Below are 13911 nucleotides of genomic sequence, written 5' to 3'. Positions count from 1 at the left end.
AGCCAATTACATTGGTATGAGAGGTGAGTTGGCTGACGATTGGGGAAATAGATTAAAAGATATTGATAGATAAGCAGTGGCAAACATTTAAAGAAATAATACAAAATTCTCAACAAAAATACATTTCTCTTGGGAAACAAAAACGCCACAGCAAAAGTGATGCATCTGTCACTGGTTAAAGAAGTTAAGGATAGTATTAGATTAAAAGTAGTGGGTTATAATGTTGTGAAGAATAGTAAAGCCTGAGGATTGGGAGAGTGTTAGAAACCAGCAAAAGATGACCAAAAAAATTGAAGTAGGGAGAAAATAGAGATTAAATAACCAGGAATATAAAAATACATTGCAAGAGCTGCTACAAGTATGTAAGAAGGAAAAGAGTAGCAAAAGTAAGTGTTGGACCCTTAGAGGCTGAGGCAAGAGAAATTATGGGGAATAAGGATATGGCAGAGACATTAAACAAATATTTTGTATCGGTCTTCACAGTAGAAGACACAAAAAGCATACAAAAATTAGTAGGGAGCCAAGGGCCTAATGAGAGTGAGGAGCTTAAAGTAATTGCAGGGATGAGAAATTTCCACCAAATGGCAATTCCCAATATTGGGGTTTTAGAAATCCACCTTTGGCTTCTCCCTTTCTGATCTTAAAAGACCATCTATAAAGAACAGAGTGGAAAGGCAGAAGGTTAAGATATATCAGCGGAAGCACTAAAAATGGGAAGTGAAACAGTAGTAGATGCATTGAAAGAAATTATTGATATATGGAAAAACAGGTGAATGGGTTTACAAAGTGGACTGTGTCTGAGATGGTCACAGTGCCCAAGATGGCAAGCACACAGGACTGTCCTGAACATCGTACCATAACTCATGCAGCTAAAGTGCAACTTGACATAAGGCAGAGTCACCTCCCTCCACCCCCCACCCCCTGCTGTGAACAGAGAAGTGGCAGCTGAGCAGTTTGGCTTCATTCCAGGAAAGGGTACAACTGACGCTGTGCTCAGCAGTCTCATGGAGAAATGTGAAAACAAGCAGGAAGCCCAGCTTTGGTTCATGTTCATAGACTATGCCAAGGCTTTTGACACTGTCCAGCATGATACTCTATGGAAGATACTTGTACAAGTCAAGATTAGAAGCCCCGGGATAGAGGCAGTGGACAAATTCAAGTACCTTGGCTCGATAAACACCAACGTTACATCCAAAAATGAAATCCAGGTTAGATTAGCTACAGCAAGAGGTATGACAAGTGATTTAAGTAGTGTCTGGAAGTCCAAAAGCATCAGCATGAAGTTGAAAAAAAAACGTCATATGGAGTGCTGCACTGTATGGATGCGAGAGTTGGACTCTGAAGGAAGATGATAGCTTATGAAATGTGTGTATGGTGGAAGATGGTCAGAATCAGTTGGATGGATAGACAAATGAGTGGGTTAGATCAAGAGTAGAAGTTCAGGAATCAAAGGGTTGCTAAGTACAGGCATCGGAAATGAAGACCCGACAGCTTCGTCTTGGCAACAATTGAAGGAAAAACACAAGAAGAGGAAAAATCAGATGGGTGGATGACATTGAGGCATGGTGTGAGGGAGGCTTGAAGAAAGCCAGTGAAGAAGCGAGACAATGCCTACAGCCCGACTAAGGCTATGACCACAACGAATGAGTAAGCACAGTTTTATGAATAATTTTCAAGGTCATGTTAAAGTTTACTTCATCCTTCATAATTACATGATATACTAGCTATTAAATGCTGAAATGTTGGGATGCTGAAGTCACTTTGGTGATTTTATATAACTGCATTGGTCCACCATCTTGACGGTAATCAAAGGTAAACAAAGGGAAAATTAAAGTTTTTACATATTTGAAGTGGCCTGGAACCATTTGCATTCATTACCAATCATTAACAGTGCTATAATTGCATGATTCCTTGTCAAAAAAAATTCAGACTTTTTATCTTCGGCCACTGATTTTCACACCTTCTGGTCCTTGGCCTCTCTTGCCCCTGTAATTAATACCAGTAGAGAAAAAGTACTAGAGAAACTAATGGGACTAAAAGCTGACATCCTGTGGACCTGATGGCCTCCATAAAAGAGATGGATGCAGAGATATTAGATGCATTTGTTGAGATCTACCAAAATTCCCTAGATCCTAGAACAGTTCCCATGGGTTGGAAGCAATGTTCCCTTTAAAATTTAGTTGTTGTGCATAGCCTGTTTTTTCTCATTGCATGGCCCTTTGAAATTTTTTTCCAAGACTGTGCACACACGTTATTTATCACACAAAGGCTGTGCAGTACCTTTCAAGTTGCTACACGGCCATGTACCCGCAAAGTTTAGTGGGAACATTGATTCGATGGTCGTAAATATAACGCCAGGAGGGAGAGAGATAATGGGGAACTACATTAAAGTTTATTACACAAGAAAAGGGCCCATGGCGTTGGGGGTAATATATGAGTATGGATAGATGATTGGTTAGCGGACAGGAAGCAGAGAGTAATGATAAATGGTTGGCAGACTGTAACTAGTGAGGTGCCACAATGATCAGTGCTGGAGGCTCAGCTATTTACAATCTATGCTAATGAATTAGACGAAGAGACCAAGAGCAATGCATCCAAGTTTACTGACGATGCAAAGCTAGGTGGGACAGTAAGCTGTGACGAGGATGCAAAAAGATATAGACAAGTTAATTGAGTAGGCAATAAGGTGTCAGATGGAGTATAATGTAGAGAAAGAGAAGTTATTCACTTTGATAGGAGGAATAGAAAATCAGATTTTTTTTGACATAGTGAGGAACTTAAATGTTGGTGTTCAGAGAGATTTGAGTATTCTCGTACAAGAAACAAAATTAGCATGCAGGTACAGCAAGCAATTGGGAAGACAAATGGCATATTAGCCTTTATTGCAATGGATTTGGAGTACAAGAGTAAGGAAGTCTTGCTACAATTGTACACTGCTTTGGTGAGACCAAACCTGCAATATGGTGTATAGTTTTGGTCTCCTTATCTAAGGAAGAATAAACTGGCCTTGCAGGTGATGCAATGAAGTTTCGCTAGATTAATTCCTGGATGAGAGGGTTGTCCTGTGATGAGAGGTTGAGTAGAATGGACCTATACTCTCTGGAGATTAGGAGAATGAGAGGTGATTACATTGAAGGATTCTGAGAGGGCTTCATGGGATAGATGCTAAGATTGTTTTCCTCTAGCTGGAGAGTCTAAAACTAGGAGGCATAATCTCAGAATAAGGGGCTGAAGAGGAACGTCTTCACTTAGAGGGTTGTGAATCTTTGGAATTCTGTACCCCAGAGGGCTTTGGATGCTTAGTATATTCAAGGCTAAGGTCGATGGATTTTTGGATTCTTGGAGAATCAAAGGAAATGGGGAATGGACAGGGAGGTGGAGTTGAGATCAGAGATCAGCCATTACCTTATTAAATGGCAGAGTAGGCACAAGAGGCTGTATAGGGGCAGCGCAGTGGTTAGCACCGCAGCCTCACAGCTCCAGCAACCCAGATTCAGTTCTGGGTACTGCCTGTGCGGAGTTTGCAAGTTCTCCCTGTGTCTGCGTGGGTTTTCGCCGGGCGCTCCGGTTTCCTCCCACAGCCAAAGACTTGCAGGTTGATAGGTAAATTGGCCATTATAAATTGTCCCTAGTATGGGTAGGTGGTAGGGGAATTGAGGGAGGGTGGGGATGTGGTAGGAATATGGGATTAATGTAGGATTGGTATAAATGGGTGGTTGATGGTCGGCGTGGATTCGGTGGGCCGAAGGGCCTGTTTCAGTGCTGTATCTCTTAAAAAAAAAAAATAGCATACTCCTGCTTCTTATGTTCTTATGAGCCATGGCTGACATCTTAACAAAATCGAATATTGTGGTACCAAGCCACTTTTTCTTTCAGAGAAAGTATGCAGCGGCAAAGTAAATTGTCACACGAGTGGTGGCTCAGACTTGTTTGCTGCAGTACATCTAGTTTTAGCATAATGTACTTTGTTAATAAAAGGGTTCAGGCCAGCAATGAGAATTGAATTGAGCAACAAGCCACCAGCCAAAACACTGTCGACTCAGTATGACCTGAAGTCACCTGATACTAATATAACAGATTCTTGGAACGTGATGTTCTTTGTGATTTTCTTTCTTAGAGACCTGCACTAAACTCAAGTGCTGTCAGTCTCAATGCACCCTGATATTTTTCGGATCTTTGCTCCTCCCCCACAAGTTCTGAAAGGCTAAAAAAACTGGATTGGCCTCCCCAATGGGCCATACCCCTTGGGCTGCATAGTAGCAGAGGAAGAGGAACAGCAGAGGCAAGGTACCATTTTGGGCAGAAGGCAGCAGCCCACTTGCTATTGTCCCGACCGGTGCTGTATTTGCACTTGTTTTACACTGATTTTTTACGTTTCAGCGTAGACAGGTGAGGTCTGCAGAAAATTGGACAGAAGTTCCAGTCGGCAAGATCGGTGAAGAAACCGGTGTAAATTTGGTGTAAGTGCAATCTGGGAAATTATGATCCTTAATCTCCTCAAATAACTTCTTGTGCACCTCCTTCTTCCCCCCCCCCCCCCCTCCCTCCTGCCATAAAGCCATTCTAGTGACTTTAAGTTACTCTACCTTGTCTCGTTTGGAATCTTCCAGGGTCCCAGTGTTTCCCTGACACCCTGTCATAAATATATTTCTAAAAAGACTTTCGCATTGTGTTTCTATTCCCTACTGTCTTAATCTTGTTTTCTGTTTGAAGTTTCATGTCCAGATTCTTAAACTTACTGTTGTATTTTTGACAAGGTAGCACTTTCCTCTGAGTCAAAGAGTTGTGGGTTCAAGCCCCACTCTGGGATATGAGCCCATAATTTAGGATGAATCTCCAGTGCGGTACTGAAGGAGTGCTACACTTTTGTAGATGCCTTCTTTCAGAGGGATGCAAGATATCCCACAATGCTATTGGAAAAGCAGGGGCCTTATTCCAGTGCTGAAGCTGAAGTTCCTCCCCTTATTCAACATCACCAAAAACAATTATGGTTACTTATCTCATTGCTGTACTTTGCTGTGTATAAATTGGTTCCTGTGTCTGCCTATAACAGTGACCACACTTCAAAAGTAATTAATTGGCTATGAACTGCTTGGCACGTCTTGAAGTGAAAAGCACTATATAAATTTCCTTTCTATTTATTCACTGATCTGGAGAGGGTTCCAGATTTCTACTGCCCATAAGTGCTTCCCGCTTGTGCTCCTGAATGCCAAGCTCTAATTTTAAGATTGGCCCCCTTATTCTAAACTTGCCCCACCAAAGGGAATAGTTTCTCTGTACCTACTCTATCAAAATCCTTTTATAATTTTAGACAACTTGATTCCATCATCTCTCAATAATCTATACTCAAGGAAATACAAAAAGAGAAAGATAAAAGCAAAATACCGCAGATACTGGAAATCTGAAATAAAAACAAAGTGCTGGAAATACTCAGCAGGTCTGGCAGCATCTTTGAAGAGAGAAGCAGTGCTAATATTTCAGGTTTGTGACCTTTCATCATCAGTTCTGATGAAATGTCACAGACCCAAAACGTTAACAAAAAAGACTTGCATTTACATAGCGCCTTTCACGACCATCAGACGTCTCAAAGCACTTTTCAACCGATGAAGTACTTTTTGAAGTTGTTACGACCAGGTGAGAAAGGTGTCTGGGGTCCCTCTCAGCTTTCACCTGGTCTTACCATAACAGGGTTTTATTTTTTAACACACCGTGTTTTTAGCTCCCCCCTTGGTGAATCCTTCTTCACCGCTTTCCAATTATAAGGCAAAGAAACCAGCACAAACAGGCTTTCTTAGGTTTAAAGAAGAAAAGTTGAAATTTATTAAACTTAAACTCTAATTCGGTTGACGCCTGCGGATACATGATGCGCTCACGCTAGCATGCATACGCGATACACATATGCAAATAGAGACAGAAAAGAGCAAAAGAAAAATAAAGTGGAAAAGTTTGAGGCAGTATCTGAAGAGTTTTTGTTACGGTTCTTCGAGCTCACTGTAGAATCATTGACTGTAGGTAGATCTTGCTTTTCGTTGCAGCCTAGTATTCTTCTTAAACCTTGTTCATTGTAGGAAACTTTTCTCTTGCGGTTCATGTGTCACTAGTGGGTTCAGAGGTTTGTGAGAAAGAGATGGGAGCAGACAGGAGAGATCTTCTCAGTCCAGGAGCAAACAATCTTTGAGTTCAAACTGTTCGTACAATTCAGAAAAAACCCAGGTTGCCAAGCAGATTAGTCATGCGACTAACTGGTCTGACCACGTCTTGACTCTGTGGAATTGTATCATCTCAGCAGGGCCTGGAATGCTCCTCTTACACACGATACCTGGTGCTCAAGGTCCATTGTGGGTTGAATGTGTCAGGGAATGGTCCTTTGTCCTTTCAAGCACTGTCTGTTAATATGCAAATGTCTTTTCCAGCCACGGCTGATCTGCTTAACAAGTCATTTCCTCACTCCAGCAACAATTTAAAATCAATGTTCATGACAAAATTAATGTGCCTCATTCTTGGCAGGTGGGGGCCTAGCATGACAGAGTGTAGTCACTGTTGTAGGAAATGCAGCAGCCAGTATGCACACAGCAAAGTCTCACAAACAACAATGTGATAATGACCAGATAATCTGTTTTTGTGATGTTAATTGAGGGATAAATATTGACCAGGATGCTGGGGATAACTCCCCCGCTCTTCGAAATAATGCTGTGCGATCTTTTACATCCACCCAAGCAAGCAGATGGGGCTTCGGTTTAACATCTCATCCAAAAGACAGCAGCTCCAACAGTGTAGCGCTCTTTCAGTACTGCACTGGAGTGGCAGCCTAGATTTTTGTGCTCAAGCCCTGGAGTGGGACTTGAACCCAGAACTTCATGACTTAGAGGCGCAAGTGCTATCAACTGAGCCACAGCTAATACAAGTCAATTTCTTGCAACCTATCTTTAATTTAACTCTTTTAACCCTGTATCATTCTGGTGAATCTGTATTGCATCCTCTCCAAGATCAATATATCCTTCCTGAGGTGTAATGCCAGAACCGATCTGTATAACTGAAGCATAACTTCCTCCCCATGGAGGTAAAAGCTAATATTCCACTGGCCTTTGCAATTGCTTTCATACCTTTGTCTTTCATTGCTTTGTCTTTGATGGATCCAAATTTGCTTACCTCACATTTCCCCACATTGAGCTCCATTTACCATTGTTTTGCCCACCCACTTAATCTATGTCCCTTTGTAACCTCCTGCTCCCAGTTAAACTACTTACTGCCCTTCCTAAATCCAAGAAAACTGGGATTATAACAACTCTCTATTCCTTCATCTAAGTCATTAATAAATATGGTACAGGGTTGAGGCCCCAGAACAAATTGCTGGGGAACACCACTTATCACATTACATCATGGGGGTTTCTGCAATTCAGAGGGAGGAGGGATGGGTTTGCAGCCACAAGCTGGAATTCCCTCCATTCTGCTAATGGCCGAGAGTCTCCTCAGAGCTGCACTCACTTCACCCCGTAACTTTACCAGGATTTCGGGAAGTTAAGGATGGCAGAACAGGGGCAGCTCTGAGGACATTCACGGCCATTATTTCCCCCATACAGTTGTGACCTTACAGTTCACCAGCTACCTTGTATCAGCATGCACCTTCACACTATTGCCAGTCCTTTGTTCCATAGAGTCTGCAATGTTGCTAGATCGAGCTTCTATTTTCCTTCATTTTCAGTGTGCTGCGTGTAAACCCCTCTCATTACTAGTTCACATCATTCCCCCTGCCCCCCACTGTCCTCCAAACCCTGTCATAAAGACATTGGTAGCAGATTGATTCACGAAAACACATCCTGTCTGAACAGCTTTCCCTCGCACCTTTTTCTCCTAGGAACCTCCTCCAATTCTCCAACCAAATTTTTCTGTACCCTGATGACCCCTCTCCCCTTCTGCCTTCCTATGCACCTCCCCACTCCTCCAGCCACCCCTCATGTGATTACACAGGAAGAACTTTGGATAATTAATAATTGGGCGGGAGTCAATTTGAACAACTACTTGCATTTATATGGCACTTTTAATGTAATAAAACATCCCAAGGCACTTCACAAGAATGTTGTCAGACAATATTTGATACCAAGCCTCTCAGATATTGGATATTATTTTACCAGAAGCTGGTCAAATAGATATGTTTTAAGGAATGATTTAAAGGAGAAGAGGTGACGTTTAGGGAGAAAATTTCAGAGCTGGGATCTAGGCAGCCTCCCAATACTTCTATAAGAAAGCCACAAACAACAGGGTCAAAATGAAAGATGTCCTTGCTGTCCATCCATTTTGATCAATGAATGCACACATAACAAAAACTGAATGTCAGTAACTTTTATTTGTTTGGATATGGAATCACACTGAGAGCCTGAGTCCGGTGACACTGAGAAGGTCTTTCCAGTGTCAAATCTCAAGCATTGGGCTTTAATGGTTATTTTGCAGATATTAAACGTTTGGTTTTCAGAAATAAAATAACTGTACATCTATCATACAGAATAGCTCTTATAATGCAGCTTCTAATGCATAAGCAAAACAAACTCACTAAACCAGTCAAATGGAACAAGTATGTCTTAAATATTGTCCCAATGCAAACAAAACTTATGATGTAAGATACTGTGAATTTGTTCTTGGAATGTTGCTGACACTGGTGCGACGGGATTTGTTGCCCTGAGGGTTGTGAAGAGTTAACCATGTGGTGTAGGACTAGAATCACATGGGGGCCAAACCGGGTTAGGGTAGCAGGTTCCTTTCCCTGGTTGACATCAGTGAACCAGATGAGTTTTTAACAAAAATTTGGCAGTTCTTATAGTTATTTCCACCACTCGCCCACCCCCCTCACTCCCCAACAAATGACCAGATTTCATTGAATTCAGTTTAACAAGTGGGATTTGAGCTCCCACCCTCTTGGTTGCTAGCCTAGTACCAAAAATGTTCAATTATTGTACCAATTATCTTTGCTGGAAGCCTTGACTTCCTGCTACTGCCCGGTTCCACAAGCACCGGTCACCATCTTGTACCTCCCCAGTTGGGCCTAATTCAGCCATGATGCCATGACGGTGAATGCCGCAGGGGCCTTTGCCAAGCCTGACCCTAACCCTGACCCTGTTCTAAGACCCATGTCCAGCAGGGGTTTGCTGAATGGTGATTCAGAGATGGAACTGCAGTTGATTTTCCCCACACTACTACCATCGTTGAAAAGCAGACTGAATAAGCACCCATTTCATTTGTGCTTGTATGGTTGTACTGTGTGTCTACGTAACAGTCATTGTATTTCACACACAGCACAGAAGGAGGCCATTTTCCCCATCGTACCTGTGCTGGGAAGGGCAGGGGAGCTCATCCGAGATTGAACCCAGGGATTCTTGCATTTCAATCATTGTGCCTCTTGAAGTGAGAACCATGCCTCGAGACAAAGTAATCCATGGGTTGTAAAGCACTTTGAGACATCTCCAGCATGAGGTAAGGGGCTGTATAAATTCAAGTTCTCTCCTATTATCCCTGTATACAAGACATATTCCCGTACTGCCAACCCAGGTGAAGCCAGCCAACTCAGCACAGACTGAGGATTGAGGGCAACACCTCTCTGGCTCATCCAGATAGTGGTTCTGCTATCTGATGGACAAGCTTGCTGATCATTCAATATCTTGATCTTTCTCCAAAGTATATTGTGTACACTTTTTTTAGGAAAGGGAGGATAGAATTATGGATCTGAAAAGGACTGGATGAATTTCTGTTGGGTGAGAGCACAGAGTGCCAGAATCTCAAGTTCCAAAATTCCACTCTGGTTTAATGGCAGATCAAAAGAAAGACTTAGCCCCTTTCCCAACCTCAGGACATCCCAAAGCAGTTTACAGTCAATGAACTACTTTTGAAGTGTAGTTACTGTTGTAATACAGGAAATTCATCAACCACTTTATGCATAGCAAGCTCCCACAAACAGCAATGCTCCCCTGCTCCTCTTCGAGCCATGGGATCTTTTATGTCCACCTGAGAGAACAGGCAGGAGCTCGGTTTAATGTCGCATCTGAAAGACGGCACCTCCGACAGTGCAGCACTCCCTCAATACTGCACTGGGAGTGGCAGCCTCGATTATGTGCTCAAGACTCTGGATCAACTGCCTCAAGCTGGAATTTTCTGGCAGGATCTGGTTCCACTGGGATCCCACCCCATTCTTTATCTGTATGAGTCATGATCTGGTCTGAGTGGTGGGAGTTGGGTGGAAGGATAGCAGGTGGGTTTTATGAATGCTCACTCCCCATGAAGGAGGCACAAATCAGGAGTGGTGGGTTGGGTTCCTCAGCTTCTCCCATGAATTCTGCCCCCAACCCTGCCCCTGCCCCGCCCCCAAGAAACCTTAACAGATCTAAAAGCTAGGACAAGTCCCTTTGAGACCTCCAGAAAGCCCACCATCCACCTGTCACCCCCGACAACCCCCAAACCTCACCCAGGCCAAGGAGGGGCTCAATTACCTCTTCTGGAAGCAATATGGTTCCTTTTGATCATGTTATTATTACTCTTTGCTCCTTCCCCCCCCACCCCCTCACTGTGCCTCAGGTGGAGAGAATGTGAGCCACTTGGCTAAGCTGGATTGGGCTGCGGTGCTACTTACGGACACAAACGGGCCTACTTTTGCTCTACTTATTACCCATCCCTGGGGATCCAAAAGTGTAACCTAGGGCAGCCAGCCAGCCATTCCCTCTGCTATGGTTGTGCTGGCAGGGTTGGGGCCCTTAAGGAATTTTGGGACCATGACAATGAACTGGATGGGTGGTTTGGAACAGTAGGTCCGGGTGAACCAATGGGCATCTGCTGCCCAAACTTGGATGCACTTTCTAAGACTTCACATCTGTGTGCCTCTAAAAGATCGTTGTCTACAAGAAAACCTGAAAATGTGGGACAGGGTCTGCCCCATTGGCTGGATAGATTGAAGCTTGCCTGATAAACAGTAAGTATATATTGAACAGCTGTACAGCGACTATAGTCTCACGATCAGACACGAGGGCTTGCTCAGTTACGCGGCTGTGAATTGAATTCTTGGCAGATATTGCGCACAATCCTGGGCACGAATTGATACAAGTTGTCGAACTCGTCAACAAAGAAGGAATGGTCCTTGTCGGGATCTGATGCGATGTACTCCAGCTCATCCAGCGCCGCCCAGGCAATCCCTACAGCGTATGCAATCACACCTGCAAAAGGATGACAGGCAATAGAAATTCTGATATAGAATTTTACAGCACAAACAAGCCAATCATTCCAACAGCTCCATGCCAGGGTATATACTCCATGTGACCCTCCTTCCACTTCATCTCACCTATCAGCATATCCTTCTATTCCTTTCTCCCTCACGTATTTATCTAGCTTTCCTTTAAATACATCTAATCTATTTGTCTCCTCCTTGTGGTAGCAATTTCCACATTCTCACCATGGGCTGGGTAAAAATATTTTTCCTGAATTTCCTATTGGATTTATTAGTAACTATCCTATATTTATGGCCCCTAGTTTTGGAATTCCCCATAAGTGGAAACATTTTCCCTCCATCTACCGTATCAAACCGCTTCGTAATTTTAAAGATCTGTATCCGGTCCAGCGAGAAGAGCCTCAGCCTGGTCACCTTTACCGAGTTTTGGGAAGGATTAAGCAGACAACACTGAGTGTAATAGGGCCAACTTGCCCAGAACGCACCATTGGTTTGGCCCATCAGTCAGTGGAGATTTACTAGAATGATACCAAAGATGAGAGATTTCAGTTAGGAACATAGGAACAGGAGGAGGCCATTCAGCCCCTCAAACCTGTTCCACCATTTAATGAGATCATGGCTGACCTGTGACCTAACTGCATTTACCTGCCTTTGCTTCATATCCCTTAATACCTTTGGCTAACAAAAATCTATAAATCTCAGATTTAAAATTTACGATCAATTTTGCATCACTTGCCATTTGCAGAAGAGAGTTCCAAACTTCTAACACCCTTTGCGTTTAGAAGTGTTTCTTAATTTCATTCCTGAAAGCTTTGATTCTCATTTCTAGACTCTGCCCCCAGGGCTAGACTCTCCAAACAGTGGAAATAATTTCTCTCTATCTACCCTGTCTCTTCCTTTTAATATCTGCAAAACTTTGATCAAATCACCACATAACCTTCTAAATTCCAGGGAACACAACCTAGTTTGTATAATCTCTCCTTGTACTTTAACCCTTGGAAACCAGTTTTCATTCTGGTAACTCTGTGCTGCATTCCCTCCATTATGTTGTCTCTTATCTCTAGTCATCCATGGCTGTTTATTTTGGCAAGGAGAGTTCTTGACCTTTAAGGATATAAACTGGTTCTGCTTTCTTTTTTGAACACCTCCCACTGACCTTCTGTCACTTTACTCATTGATAGATTTGTCCAGTTTACTGTAGACAGTCTCTGTCTCATTGCATTGAAGTCAGCCTTACCTAAATCTAGAATCTTAGTAGTTGTTAGTAGTTATATGCAGAGACTGGGATTGATCTCCTTACAGCAGAGAAGGTTAAGGGGGGACTGAATAAATCATTCAAAATTATAAAGGGATCTGATAAAGAAAAAAAGAGAAACTGTTTCCACTGGCAGGGCAATCACTAACCAGATGATTGGCAAAAGAACCAGAGGCGATACGAGAAATATTTTTAGTCGCTTGGAAGTACAGAATTTGAATATTGCTGATAAAGGAGACATGCTGTCGAAGCTTTTCATCTTGCAGTGATCAGGACAGAGCAAGAATGCCAAATTTCAAAGGGAACAACAATTAATACTGCATGAGAAAAGGGTGCTGATTGGTTGGCAAGTCTGGTCGAGGTGTTGCCATGGAGAATGCACCAGGAAACTGTTGTCCTCTACACTTTTGTTTAATTCATAAAAGGCACAATGCCTGGACATGTTCCTTTTGGCTGCAGAGGACTGGTCCCTGTGCATGAATATATGTAGTTTCTAGCAAGCATAAGTGCGCCACATTGCGAGCCCGACTGATAATCTTAAATTGGTTGTTAGTGTAATTCTTAGCACATTCGGAATTGTTCAGCAAGTGCTGTTCAATCGCGGAATCACATCTAACATTGGACCTTGTGTTTTGAGTTTTGCAATTTCGGGCTGGTTGAGTACAATCAGTACTCTATCTATTGTGAATAGCCAAAGGGATGGGCTGTTTGAAACGATCCGCTAGTCGTTGGCACACAACTGGTATTTTCCACTAACAGGATGCTGCCGTCAAACCAATAGGACGTACTGCCTACCACACAAATGAGTAATGTTGGATATGAATTTCAGTGTCTGTCGATCCCGGGTACGTAGGCTGTACATCCCAATGACTAGCGATCGTATCAAACAGCACGCCCCTTCGGCTGTTCATAATGGGTACAGTACTGACCGTGCTCAACCAGCCCACACTTGCAAAACTCAGAACACAATATCTAACATTAGATGTGATTCCGCAATTGGACAGCACTTGCTGACAGCACCCAGAGGAAACCCACGCAGACACAGGGAGAACTTGCAAACTCCATACAGGCAGTACCCAGAATTGAACCCGGGTCGCTGGAGCTGTGAGGCTGCGGTGCTAACCACTGCGCCACTGTACTTCTATTGTAACGCAGGAACCTGTCCTTTGCAGTCAAAAGGAACATGGCCAGGCTTTGTGCCTTTTTAAAATTAAACAGAAGCATGGAGGACAACAGTTCCCTGGTGCACTTTCCATGGCAACGCCTCAATCAATCAAGAGTCGACTTGCCAATCAATCAGCACTCTTTTCTCATGCAGTATAAATTGTTGATCCCTTTGATATTTGGCATTCTTGTGTCTGTCCTGATGAGTGCAAGACAAAAAGCTTCAACAACATGTCTCTTTTTCAGAATTGTTTTTATGTAGCGATTTGTTATTGTCCAGAATGCAATG

General features: G+C 43.0%; 1 protein-coding gene across 5 annotated transcripts in view; it reads right to left on the bottom strand.

Moving 5' to 3' along the window:
* Positions 1-8325: 8325 nt before the first annotated feature.
* The window catches only part of vit (vitrin), a 197365-nt gene continuing 191779 nt past the window's right edge, over positions 8326-13911 (bottom strand). For all 5 annotated transcript variants that reach the window (XM_068020391.1, XM_068020408.1, XM_068020401.1 and 2 more), the window contains one exon: positions 8326-11192. In XM_068020391.1, the coding sequence (XP_067876492.1) occupies positions 11014-11192 (179 nt within the window). In that variant the 3' untranslated portion in view covers positions 8326-11013. The remainder of the gene's footprint in view (positions 11193-13911) is intronic.

The sequence above is a fragment of the Heterodontus francisci genome, chromosome 3 (assembly GCF_036365525.1).
Source record: "Heterodontus francisci isolate sHetFra1 chromosome 3, sHetFra1.hap1, whole genome shotgun sequence".
Lineage (NCBI taxonomy): Eukaryota > Metazoa > Chordata > Chondrichthyes > Heterodontiformes > Heterodontidae > Heterodontus > Heterodontus francisci.
Note: the sequence above shows the minus strand (reverse complement) of the source record. Positions and strands in the feature narration are given on the sequence as shown.